Raw genomic sequence first — 14,163 nt, 5'->3', positions numbered from 1 at the left:
GAAGTAGGAGGAAGAGTTATTAGCCAAGAATGAGGGAAACGAGGTAGAGTAGAGACCTTGAGGTGAGTAGTGAAGGGTTGCAGTAGATAGGGGGACCCAGAGAGTAAACTGTCAATAATAATAAAATAGTGATAATTCCTATTGTCAGGTATGTAGGTACTTTACTTTAGACTACCTGTATCATCGTAATAGAAAACTCAGGCTCATTGTGGTTAAATAACTTTCTTGTCAGCTATAAAGTGATTAGAAGTCACATATACATGATTTCAAAGTTACATTCAAACTCTTTAGGGTGAAGATGTTAAGGGTAGGCTGTACCATCAATAGATACCATCATTATAAGAGCTGTCTTTCATATTTTGACCTAGGATCTTTTGCATACTCAATAAAGAAAGCGAGGGCATGGAAAGAATCTGTTAGACTTAAATTGTGCTTTAAGACTTGAGCAAATGAGTTTTCTCTTCATCTTTTAGTTACGACAGCCTCCAGTGAAGCGTTTGAGACTTCGTGGTGATTGGTCAGATACTGGACCCCGAGCGAGGCCTGAGAGTGAACGAGAACGAGATGGTAACTCTACTTTGGTCAGCCTTTTCTAATATGAAATTTAAAAAATTAATCTTTTAACTTGTTTCTGTTTTTGTTTTTTTGGCTATTATCAGTGATGCTGAAACAAATATCCTTGTACATATTCTTATCATGCTTGGGCAAGTGTATCTGAGGATAAATTCCTAAAAGTGGAATGAACGACTGGTTCACTGGATAGTGCATTTTAAATTTGTTAGTTATCAAATTACCCTCCAAAATGAATGCACTACTTTACATTCCTACTGGAAGCATGAGAATGCCCATTGCCGTATAAAACACTGGACATCATCAAACTTCTTAAATTTTGCCTATTAGATATAAAGAGAAATAAAAACTCTTCAATTTCCAACCCAAGAGTTTTATAATAGGTAAAAAATTTTTTTTCTTTTATCAAGTGCCTTTGACAAGCATAAGAAACTACCTTGGAAGCTTTAAGATGGTACACTTTTAAAATGGAATTGATCTGTGTGTATTTTAATAGTTGGTCTGTAGCCAAAATCTTACTTTAATGACTTGTGAATTCTTTTAAGATCAAAAGCATATTCCCCAATATATTATCCTTGGTATCATCTTATAATATATATTTAAATATAAAGCAACATTATATAAAGGCAATAAAGTGTAAAATTCCATTTTCACAGAACATCCAAGAACAAATGATTTGCATTTTAAATTATATGATTGTAGAATAGAATTGTCAGTTTTGATGTCATATTTAATTTGATGATTCCCTTAAGAGAAAACTCATATTTGAAGGAGGAAAGGAGTAGAGGGAAGAGACAAATATAATACCTTTTGGGTTTTGTTAATTTCAAATATATGGAATATGCTTACAGTGTGGTGAAAATAAATTGAGTTTAAGGAAATTTAAGTGAGAGGGCAAACCTTTCTTTTAATCAGTTCAGTTTACAATTCATGAGCCCTTCCTAGCTGTGCACTGGTGGAAATAAAGATGTGGGTTGGGAGGTGTGGAGGTACCTAAGAATAGACAAAGATACAGGAGATGTAAATCCTATTCTTAAGGAACTCAAAATACAAATGGAGAGTCACTTACATAGACATTTACTATGAAATGTGATGATAGTTCTAATAGATTTATATACATTCATAGAATTTATTTAGGCAATTTGATTCTTTTTTTTTTTTAAATGCTCTCATTTTAAAGGCCTTAGAATCTGGGTTTTTATGTTAATGAAAGATCCTGACTTACTACTATTCACTGATAAGACCTGTATTGTGATAGGTGAGCAAAGTCCCAATGTGTCACTGATGCAGAGAATGTCTGACATGTTATCAAGGTGGTTTGAAGAAGCAAGTGAAGTTGCACAAAGCAATGGAGGACGAGGAAGATCTCGCCCAAGAGGTAATTTTTCTTATTAATTAAAGTCAACCAAAAGCTCGCAAAGTCTGTTTTATTGACATTTGTTTTATTTATGTCATTCCATTTATACCATTTTATATCTATAATAGTCATAGGTTCTTAACTATATTGTGTGAAGCAGTAGAGGACCAAGGGTATTGGGTATAATTTGTCCCTTCATGTTCCAGTAGACCTAGTCCTTATTCTTTGCTTTTCTCAAGAAAATAAGAAAGTCTGATATTTCCCTTATATATCCCAATATATTTTTGTATGCATTCTGAGAATGGAAATATATAAAACTCTGTAGATAAGAAGTTTTATATAATGGAATAGTTTCTCCTTTATGTTACTTAGGCATTGGTTATTAATTGCTGTTTCTAGTGTTAGCTGACTTGTTTTCATATCTTGGTTCACTACTTTCTAGCTTTGGAGTCTTGGGCAAGTTACTTATCTGTCAAAAATGAGGAGTATAAAAGTTAACTCCTAATTGTTTCAAAAACCCAAAATAAAAAATTATATTGAATTTTTCCATAAATGATTCTTATTAACTCCTTATTTCAATTAACTTTTAAAAAAATTCCTTGGACTGTGGATTTGCTTAAGAGTTATTGAATTTGTGCTTAAATTTAAAATAAGAAATATTTAAATCATGGTGATTAAAAGAGAAAATTTCATATTCTCTGATAGTTGTATTTTGCAAGACATGAACTAGATTAGTCCATTCCATCTTTCCTTTAATAACATCTAGACTTGAGGGAAAATTGTTAATGTTTATGGACTATTCCTAATTATTCCTTTGCAGATAGCACAAAGCCTAGCATAAGACATAGTAGACACTCAAGCCTTTTTAAATCATGACTGCATCATGTTAGTTTGGTGGTTAAGACATTATTGCTAATGAAGTAGGAATCAGGAACTTAATCTAATTCTGACCTATTTGTAACTTTACTCTTCCCAATAAGATTTTTCTTAAGTATTTACCAAAGATATTACGTTATAGAATGGAAATATATCAATAAAATTCATTCTCCTGGGCCCCTGGGTGGCTCAGTCGGTTAAGCGTCTGACTCTTGATTTTGGCTCAGGTCATGATCTCAGGGTCATGAGACTGAGCCCTGTGTGGGGCTCTCTGCTTGCCGTGGAGCCTACTGAAGATTCTCTCTCTCCATTTGCCCTCCCACCCCTGGTCTTGTGCATGCTCTCTCTCAAAAAAAAAATAAAATCCATTCTCTCATTATCCAGTCATTAAATCAGAATCATCATCTTCAAGTTAAAGGGATTAGATGTTATTTATATATAGGCATTTTACAACCTATTACTAGCTTTGTCTAAATGAAGGTACCATATTGATCTTGAAAGACTGATTAACAACAGTGTTCTGTAGATAGATTTTTACCCCTTTGGTTAGCCTATTTGCTCAAAGGGATCAAACCACCACTGGGTGCTTTTGATATCCTGAAATTACGTGTTTCTGTGTGTGTGTTACATGTATGTACAAGTGTACATATATTTCTTGAACATATCTCTTTAGAGTAGCTGGTTTTGGAAAGCAGTTAGTTTTTGAATTTGCACTAACATGTGTTTTTTGAAGGTGGAACGAGCCAGTCAGATGTGTCTGCTCTTCCTGCGGTCCCATCAAGTACCGATTTGGAAGTGGGGGAAAGTGCAATGGAAGTAGATCCTTCAGCTGAACAGTCTCTTCAGCCTTCTACGTCCGCTGCAGTGTCAGCTCAGGTTCATTCGACATCCCCTTCTACAGAAAGCCCTCATTCTACTTCTTTGCTGTCTTCTCCAGACAATGAACAAAGGCAATCTGTGGAGGCATCTGGACGCCATACGCATCATCAGTCTGGTGAGGATGCTACTCTTTCAATAGGCAGTGGTTCATCTGATGATTTCTGATAATGAATACTTCTTTGTGGGCTGGTTTGAAAGATACTAAATCACATGAACTTGTTCTTGCTGGAATAAATCAAAATGACATGTAATATGTGAACATGTAACTTAAACACAAACTTCAAGTGTGCCTAACTTGCATGAATTTAACAAATATCAGAATCTTCAGTTTACCTAAGACAAATCTTTAAAAAATCTTTAAAAAAGACAAAAAAGGTACCAGCAGATAGTGTTTTGACATAGCTTCATGCAGTTGACTTAAAGATTACTTTTATAAGCCATTATAGACGAAAATGTCTTTCTAGACACTTGGTTGTACCTATATTATCAGTTCCTGTATTTATATTTTTTATTATTTTTCTTCACATCATGAAATACTTTAAATACATTCTTTGTGGTACATTTGATAACATCTCTTGTTGACAACATATACAATTTACCAAAAGATTTATTTCTCCTATATTTCCATGAAAAAGAATTGTTTTAACAAGTTCTTGTTAAAACAAGGTACTTGATATTAGTGGAAAAAAATCAACTCCTAAAGTCTGTTAAAATACTGTTTTCCTCTCAATATTAAAACTCCTTATGTTCAACTCCCCCCCTCCCCAACTATGGAATGTACTAGTATTTATAACAGTAATTTTCAGCAGATATGACTGTAATTTACTTCGCATTTTAAGTGTGTACACGTATTTATAATAACCACTAAGATTTTATTCATATTTTTCTTTGGGTTCTCCTAAAGAGGCATTTTACTTGACATATAATAAAAAATATTAGCAACTAGAGATACAGCTGGGCAGGCCTAAGGTAAAGCCTATAAAAAATTCCTAATAGCATAACTGCCAAGCTGTCACTTTATTCTTGCTTCTCTGAAATCTGATACCAGATCACCAAATACAGGGTGTTTTAAATTAGGCATTCTTTTATCATATATCCCATTTTTGGTAATTCATTTCAGTTTTTATGGGACTAGAAGCCAGAGTCAGTTATGTAACTATTAAGACTTGTGCACAGTTTATCTGTAATAATAAGCTAAAGCTGAGCTTTAAAGTCAGGTTTTCCACTGTCTAATTGACATAGCATTTCAACTTATGAGAAAGTAAAATGTTTTGGAGTGTTTGGGAAGTAGGGACAGAATCAGTCCAAAGTTTGTCAAAGCAGGTAAAATTGGTAAAAAAAAAAAAAAAAAAAAGAATTTTAAAGTAATAACATTCTTGGAAATATCCTTAAAGATTCTGATCAATTATAAGTTATCGGGAAAACTTAGCAAGAAGATTCCCTAGCTTATATTCATGTTCCACTGAATCCTAACTAATTCCATTTGTTTTTTAAACACATTTCTGAGTAAAGTACTTAGTTTGGAATTTCATTTTTCTTTTTTGTTACAGATATTTAACACAATTAATATTGCATTTCAGATTGCTAAATCCCTTTCAGTATTTAATGTAAGTATTACGTAGTCATTTGAATCATCAAAATAGAAAAAAATTTGTGATGATCATGCAGTCATTGTCTTGATCATTACTTGGCACCTTCGCCTGTAATTTTTTTAAAGAAGTTAAGGAAGTATTTTTAACTGGTCCCTACCGGTTGAAAGAATTTTGGTTGACTGCACTATGGAAAATCAGAATACTTCCATATTATGAAGATAGGGTCAGTATTGAAGAAAATGATTTGATGTTAGATGTAATATCTAAAGATTATGCCTGGAATTGTTTTGACAACAAGCCTTTCATTATCCCAGAGTACAACATTTTAACAATAAGGACTTAATGAGTTTTTTCTGTTTTGTTTTGTTTTTCCAATCTCTTCTGCACTTCTAGGTTCAGATAGGTTTATGGATACTAAGAATTGTCCATGTGGTGGGGGGGGAGTATCATCTTAGAGCCATGATTTTTACTACAAACATACCTCATTTTATTGTGCTGTAGTTTGTTGTGTTTTGCGTATATTCTGTTTTTTACGCATTGAAGCTTTGTGGCAACCCTGTGTTGAGCTAGTCTATTGGCACTATTTTTCCAACAGTGTTTGCTCGCTTCACGTCTGTGTCACATTTTGGTAATTCTCACAATATTTCAAACCTCCTCACTATTATCATATTTGTTATGGTGATCTGTGATCAGTGATCTTCGATGTTACTATTGTCATTAATTTGGGGCACCACAAATGCCACCTACATAAGACAGTGAACTTGTTCGGCAAATGTATGTATGTTCTGAGTGTTCTACTGAACGGCTGTTCTCTTTCTCTCTCCCTTTTCTTGGGCCTCCCTATTCCCTGAGATAAAACAATATTGAAATTAGGCCAATTAGTAACCCTAAAATGGCCTCTGTGTGTTCAAGTGAAAGGAAAAGTCACACATCTCTCACTTTAAATAAAAAACTAAAAATGATTAAGCTCAGTGAGAAAGGCATGCTGAAAGCCTGGATAGGCAGAAAGCTAGGCCTCTTATGCCAAATAGCTAGTCAACTTGTGAATGCAAAGGAAAATTCTTGAAGGAAAATCAAAAGTGCTACTCCAGTGAACACACGAATGATAAACAAAACAGCTTTATCTCTGATATGGAGAAAGTTTTACTGATCTGAATAGAAGATCAAAACACCACAACATTCCCTAAGCCAAAGCCTAATCCAGAGCAAGGCCCTCACTCTCTTCAGCTTTGTGAAGGCTCAGAGAGATTAGGAAGCTTCAGTAGAAAAGTTTGAAGCGAGCATTTCCCATTCTGAAAATCCTAGGTCCCTTAAGATTTGTGCTAAATCTGCTCTGCCTGTGCTCTAGAAATGGAACAACAAAGCCTGGATGACAACACGTCTGTTTACAACATGGTTCACTGAATATTAAGTCCACTGTTAAGACCTACTGCTCAGACCTACTGCTCAGAAAAAGGATTCCTTTCAAAATATTCCTGCTCATTCACAGTGTATCTGGTTACCCAAGAGCTCTGATGAAGATGTACAAGATTAATGTTTTTATGCCTGCTGACACAACATCCATTCTGCAGCCCTTGGGTCAAGAGTCATTTTGACTTTCAAGCCTTCTTATTTAAGAAATACCTTCTGTAAGACTACAGCTGCCATAGAAAGTGATTCCTTCGATGGATCTGGGAAAGTAAATTGAAAACCTTCTGGAAAGGATTCCCCATTCTAGATGACATTAAGAATATTCATGATTCAGGGCACCTGGATGGCTCAGTCGGTTAAGTGTCTGACTCTTGATATCAGATCAGGTCTTGATCTCAGGGTTGTGAGTTCAAGCCCCACATTGGGCCCCACACTGGGCGTGGAGCCTACTTAAAAAAAAGAATATTCATGATTCATGGGAAGAGGTCAAAATATCAACGTTAACAGGAGTTTGGAAGAAGTTGATTCCAACCCTTGTGGATGACTTTGAGGGATTCAAGACTTCAGTGGAGGAAGTAACTGCAGATGGGGTGGAAATAGCAAGAACACTAGCGTGAGAAGTGGAGCCTGAAGATAGGACTGAATTGCCGCAATCTCAGGATCAAACTTAAACGGATGAGGAGTTGCTTCTTACGGATGAGCAAAGAAAGTGTTTCTTGAGATGGAATCTACTCCTGGTGAAGATGCTGTGAGGACTGTTGAAATGACAACAAAGGATTTAGGATATTCCATAAGCTTAGTTGATAAAGCAGTGGCAGGGTTTTTGAGAAGATAGACTCCAATTTTGAAAGTTCTACTGCGGGTAAAATGCTATTAAATAATGTCACATGCTACAGAGAAATCATTAGTGAAAGAGTCAGTTGATGCCACAGCCATCCACCCTTCGGCAGCCTGATCGGTCAGCTGCCAAAAACTTCAAGGCAAGACTCTTCACCGGCAGAAAGATTATGACTCACTGAAAGCCCAGATGATGGTTAGCTTTTTTTTTTTTAGCAATAAAGTATTTTTAAATTGAGGTATGTATATTGTTTTTTAGACAGCATGCAATTGCACACTTAATAGATCACAGAATAGTGTAAACATAACTTTTATACACAGTAGGAAACTAAAAAATTCATCTGACCTGCCTTATTGGATATTCGCTTTGTTGTGGTGCTACGGAACCAAACCACAGTATCTTGGAGGTGTGCCTCTATTGCCTTGCATGGAGATAGAATGAAAAAGTATGCTTCTTGCCCTGCTGTGGATTCCTCTTTATGTAAATGTTTCCTTTTTGTCCCTTGTATTTCCTCTGTCACTTTTGCTGGGATGAAGGAAAGGGATGATGGAAATGTGAAAACTTGCCTGGCAAAATGCCATCTGTGAACCAAATTATTTGCCTTCTCTTAGTCTGCAACTCAGTCACTGAGTCGTGAAGAAAGTCACAACCACACATTTCACTGGGTTTTCAACACTGTGTCAGAGCAGTCTTTCAACACTGTTACTCAACAACTAGACAAAAGTGTTTAACACCTTCTTGTCTCTCCGACTTTTACCACTCCCCACTCCCCTTTACCCTCATCTCACCCCCCAGCTGATAACCTTCACACACACAGTGTGTGTAGGGGAAAGCACTCACTTTGCTGCTTCTGAATCTCCTGACATTCTCATATCCGTGATAGAAACAGACACATTTGGGGAAAAAGTGTGTCTGTTCCTGTCAAAGGCTAGCCAGTGCAATTGCCATCCCTTTCCAAATTCTCAGGGACTTTGGTTCTTCTCTGCATCATTAGTATTGCCTTTTCTACTGCATTGGTCCTTTCCCGCCTCAAATATGTTCTGTTATTACCTCCTTTCTTTAAAAAATCTCCCTTTGGGACGCCTGGGTGGCTCAGTTGGTTAAGCATCTGCCTTCGGCTCAAGTCATGATCCCAGGGTCCTGGGATCGAGTCCCGCATCAAGATCCTTGCTCAGTGGGGAGTCTGATTCTCCCTCTGCCTGCCACTCCCTCTGCTTGTGCGCTCGTGCTCTCTCTCTCTTTCTCTCTCTCTATGACAAATAAGTAAATAAAATCTTTAAAAAAAAACTTCCTTTAAGTACCCCACACTCTCCCCCAGCCTTGTGTCTTTGCTCCTTTCATAATCAGTCTTCACAAGAGGTGCTCACATACCATCTCCATTTTCTGACCACCTTCCATCTCTTTGTCAACCAACTCCTGTCTGCCTTTCAGTTCTGTTTCCACTGAAGCTTTTGGTCAAAGTCACCAGTGACTTCTGTTAGTATCTTACTAGATTTTTTCGTCCATTTGCATTTAACATAGTCTGACGCTCCTTTCTTGAAGCACTTCCTTTCTTGGCATCTGTGATACTACTTTGCCTACTTATTCTTATTACCAACTCTAGCTGGTTTTCAGTAATCACTGTTGATAGTTCTTGTTCTATTTACTTCTGACTATTTTGGTAGAACTCCTTAGTTTGCACTCTTTTCTCTGTTCTGTATCCCTGGGAGATTGCATCAATTCACATAGCTTTAATAGCTCCTCTAAGGTGAAGATTTCCAAATGTATGTCAACAATCTCATCTTCCACTTTGAGTTACAGACTCCTGTGTCCAGCTGCTCATTTGACCCTTCTTTTTAGTTATCTTTGGATATCTTAAGCTTAACATGTCCAAACTAAAACTTAATTTAGCCTCATATACTTCCCATCTGCTAACCGTCTTGGCTGTTTTATATTTTAGTAAATTTAAAACCACCTGCCCCATTTGCTTATTTTAACAGCCTATGTGTTATTCTTGATTCCTTGCTTTCCTTCATGTCCCACGCTCAGTCCATCAGCAAGTCCTGTTGGTTCTGCATCTAAAATAAATTCTTCTTCCATCTCACCATCATTTCTTGCCTGCTAATTGATCTCCCTGCATCTAGTCTACTCTCGCTCCCTTATCATTTATTCTCCATGCAACGGGCTGGTGAGTATTTTACAGTGTTAAATCATATTGTCTAACTTTGCTGTTTAAAACCCCTCAAAGACTTCTAATTGCATTTAGGAGTAGTACTACAAAAAAAAATTGGAACTTTTTACTGTGGATCTCTAAGAGCCTATGTGGCCTGGGTTTTGCCCACCTCTCTAACCTCGCTTCATAGCACTTTCTTAGTTCCCAGTGATCCTTATGCTCTACCTGCAGTAGTTTCCTTTATTCCCTTGAATGTGCCAAGTTCTCTTGTGCCTCTTTGTTTCTGACTCTGAGCCTTTGTATGTACTGTTCTCTGCACCAGAGAAGCTCTTCCCCCTGGTGTATCTCAGCCAACTCCTTTTCCTTTGTGTCTCAATTTGAGTGTCCTTACTACCCTAGCCACATTCATCCTCCTTTACTAAAATAGTATTCTCTTGTGGATAGCCCTGTTTACTTCCTGAAAAGCACTTACTAAATTTTGTAATTATTTTGGGGCACCTGGCTAGCTCAGTCGGTGGAGCATGCAACTCTTGATCTTGGGGTCATGAGTTTGAGCCCTATGTTGGGCATGGAGCTTACTAAAAAAATAAAACAGAAGAAAATTTTTAATTATTTTGTTCATTTTGGATTGATTTATGACTTATTTCCTCTTTTTAGAATGGTTTTATTTTAATCTAGATAAAATAATATGATTAGAGAAGGTGGTTTCTTTGGATTGAATGGGATTATCAGCACATACAAAATTCACTTTGGAGTCTCACCTTGAGAAACGAGTCACCGAAGGGATCCATGTGTTTTTAATTAAATAGACCATTCAGACTATGAGCATTTAGTTTCTTTAAGATAGTATCCGATATGGCTCATCTGTGAATTCCTGCTTATTTACAAGTAATTGTCCAAATTTATAAATTTATGTAGGTCGTTTCAGAATCTTTATAGCTAAACTGACTTCTGTAGAAAAATTGTTGGGAACTAAGAACTCTGGTGTACAGCATAGCAAAGCAAACCTTTCAAAGACCAAATATCCGGATTACAGGTTCCTTAAAGGATGCCAGGGTCTATTTAGTCTAGGTAGAGGCGATACATAGATTAGAAACAAGTAGAAATTTTAGGTTAATGGTCACTTCAGGGAGACCAAAGAAGAGACCGGAGGAACTTGGAAGTCAGTAAAGGAGTGACAGTACTAAGAGAAAAATGCACAGGGTTCACCTGGACAAGAAGCAAGTTGGGATTGGAGGACAGATCCATAGCAGGGAGATAAAGTACCACCAAATTAGATATAGAAATAATCCAGTGTCCAGGACAAAAGACCCTGTGTATTGGAGAGGCAGGACATGACGTTGGAACCGAGTGGACCTTTGTTAGGTCAACTATAGTTTATTGTTCTCTTTCAGTGGGAGTTGAGTCATTAGGGAGATTAGTCTGGAGTCTTTCAGAAGAAAACAAGTATAGGGTAGGTTGTTTCAGGAGATGGAAGTATAAATTTCCTGTTAGCAATTCCTGACACGTTGTTGAGGGTTTTTTTGTTGTTTTTAAAATTCAACCCGAAGTATTCATATATTCACTGTCCATTTTGATTCATGTTAACAAAAACTAATTCTCAATGTATTTATTCACATTATAAATTATATGTTTATACATTTTTTAAAAGGATGTAATGTGTGTGCATCTTACCTGCCTTTAATGTCTGAGACTGCTAGCAGTATCATTGTTTAGTCTGATTGTTTAGTCTGCTTAGTCTGGTTGGAATTTTTAATTTAATATTTGCCCTTCCTAGTTAGCTGTGTGGTGACTTCTTTCCATAGCCTCATTTTTTGTTTTAACCCAGGGGAGACAAAGCCACATACAACCAGCCTTAAAAGTAAACCAAATTGTTCTTTAAGAAGCACTAGAAGCATTGAATAAATAGTTCATGACATTATGATAACTAAATCTTGATTTTCTAAGTTATAGAGCATCACTGCTTGCACTTATTAGAGCCTGCTATTTATATGCTACATCACCTGGTGGGTCTAGGTGGATACTCTTCTATTCCCATAAAACATTTGGCAACATAAGAGTGAGGGTTTGGAACAACAATAAAGTCAGGTGAATTTTCTGTGATTTTTCTGTTTTCTTAGCAAAATTTGACATATATGTAGTCTCTTCATGGTAATTTCTTTTGAAGTGTAAAATAACAAACTTTGTGGGTGCATAATAATCATTTATTTTATATTGCTAAAAGCATTGCTGTTATGCTGTCAGTTGATAAGGTGTATGTATATACCTAAAAAGAAGGCACTATGCCATTGAGCATCACTATTTATTGGTTAGTGAATACTCTTCTGCTTGGTACTGGAGAATTTTCTAGAAAGAACTAGCATTGAGAGACTATGATGATACTTGAATTGTTTGCTAAATCTTAACTGCCAATTGAGTGACTTAATAAAATTCTTTGTAAGTAGAGGTCGTGGTAACAAGATGTTAGTATCTCTGTCCTGATTGATTTGTGAAACAATAAAACAAATTTGCACCCTTATAATCTATGTAAACGAGGCTGAAAGTTGTTTGGTAGTTGGTGTAATTTGCTGCCAGTGTCACCAAGAGACACAAAATTCCTTGTATCCCCCACCATCAAATCAGCAACTGTTGAATCTCTGCCTTGCCTTTGGTTATAATGGATGAAGTTTTTACTTAAAACCAGTTCCATTCCTCCTCAGGCGTCTGGGTGGCTCAGTTGGTTAAGCGTCTGCCTTCGGCTCAGGTCATGATCCCAGGGTCCTGGGATCAAGTTCCTCATCAGGCTTCCTGCTCAGTGGGGAGTCTGCTTCTCCCTCTACCCCTCCCCCCTGCTTGTCATCTCACTCTCTCTCTCTCTCTCTCAAATAAATAAATAAAATCTTTAAAAAAAAAAAACAGAAACAACAGTTCATCCTCTTACCCACTGCAGCTCGTCTCTTTTGGTCTACTTAAGGACATCATTCTTGCATTTGCTCACTTCATTTCGTGAATCATCTTTTTTCCTTCCCTCAATTAAACATTGTCCATCAGCATACAAATATACGTGTTATCTCCCAAACTAAAACAAGCAAACCTCCCCACCAACAATCTTCCAATTTCTCTGTTCTTATTAGCAACAAGTCTGCTTCATTACCTCCTCTTTCTCTCGAACCTGTACCAGTTGGATTTTGGCCCCTGTGATTTCTGCTGAAACAGCTCTTGTCAAGGTCAGCAATGACTTCCAAGGTGCAAAAGCCAGTGATTAGTTCTCAGTATCTTTTTCGTTGTATCAGCAGCCTTCAACACAGTTGCTCCCTCCATCCTTCCTGATGTACTTCCGTCCAAGCCTACAGATTGTGCTCACTCAGTCCTCCAATCTTCTCACTGGCTTCTCCTTACTCTACCCAGAGATTTTTCTTCCTGTTAAATATTGGAGTATCCCAGAGTTCAGTTCTTAGACGTCTTTATTATCACTTACACTCTAGGTGGCTTCAAGTAACATCACCAGTGATATCCAATTTACTAGTGAATTCTAGACTGTTATATTCAATCCCTACTCAGGGTCTCCCCTGGGATATCTGTTAGTTTTCCTCTTCCCTCTGCTACTACTTGTTCTTCCCTTTCCCCTGTCACAATAAATAACAGCTCTTACTTTTCTTGTCACGTGGGCCAAAAACTCTGGGACCATGCTACATCTCAACTATCAGCAAATTCTTCTGCCATTACCTGTAATATATATCCCACCCCGAGACACACTTCCTCCTCTGAGCATTTGCACTTGCTCTTCTCTCTCCCTGGAACACTTCCTTCAGATACCCGTGTGGTTTACTCCCTCAGTCCTTGAGGTCTTTGTTAAAAATCACCTTATGAGAGAAGCCTTCTTTAATGACCACACAGAAGACAGCAACCCGTCCTCCACTACCTCTGTCCCCCTTACCTCAGCCTGTCCAGTTTACTTCACAGCAGTTGTCCCTGTTTGACACAAACACATACATGTATATTACATATGTGTGTGTGTGTGTTTCACTGATGTCTTTCTTCCTTTCAGAACATAATCTCCACATGAGTAGGGACTATTTTGTTCAATATTTTTTTTTATTCCCAGAGCCAAAAACAATTCCTCCTATATAGTAGGCACTCAAATATATCTGCAGAATTCTGTGTTGTATTTCTACTTTTATCTATGACTATTGCTTTAAGAAAATATTAAGGATTATGTAAATATTTTTAGCTTAAAAAAAGTAAATGACAATTCCAACATGGAGAGATTTTAGCTGAAAAGTGTGTAACTTTGACTTTTTAAAGAGTTCTTCATTAATAAATTCCAAGACTGTTTAAAAATGCATAATTTTTCCTAATTTTAATTGAATTTTAATTATTATATGATTGAAGCTAGTAATTTGTGTATAGATTAGAAAACTGATATTTTTCAATTTTCCTTATTATGATTTTGTTAGAAAAAGATGAAATTAGTGAAGAAAGGAATATTCATTTTAAAATGTTTTGTCAT

At 36.7% G+C, this 14,163-nt stretch overlaps 1 protein-coding gene across 13 annotated transcripts in view; it reads left to right on the top strand.

Annotated features, from left to right (window-relative positions):
• DCAF6 (DDB1 and CUL4 associated factor 6) overlaps positions 1-14,163 on the top strand; it is a 133,833-nt gene that overhangs the window by 61,272 nt on the left and 58,398 nt on the right. For 11 of the 13 annotated variants that reach the window (XM_027613836.2, XM_027613840.2, XM_027613837.2 and 8 more), the window contains exons 8-10: positions 474-567; positions 1,829-1,948; positions 3,537-3,797. In XM_027613836.2, coding sequence (XP_027469637.2) covers positions 474-567; positions 1,829-1,948; positions 3,537-3,797 — 475 coding nt within the window. The remainder of the gene's footprint in view (positions 1-473; positions 568-1,828; positions 1,949-3,536; positions 3,798-14,163) is intronic. The other 2 variants (XM_027613841.2, XM_027613848.2) reach the window with 1 other exon arrangement.

Source organism: Zalophus californianus, chromosome 10 (assembly GCF_009762305.2).
Source record: "Zalophus californianus isolate mZalCal1 chromosome 10, mZalCal1.pri.v2, whole genome shotgun sequence".
NCBI classification, from domain to species: Eukaryota; Metazoa; Chordata; class Mammalia; order Carnivora; family Otariidae; genus Zalophus; species Zalophus californianus.
Note: the sequence above shows the minus strand (reverse complement) of the source record. Positions and strands in the feature narration are given on the sequence as shown.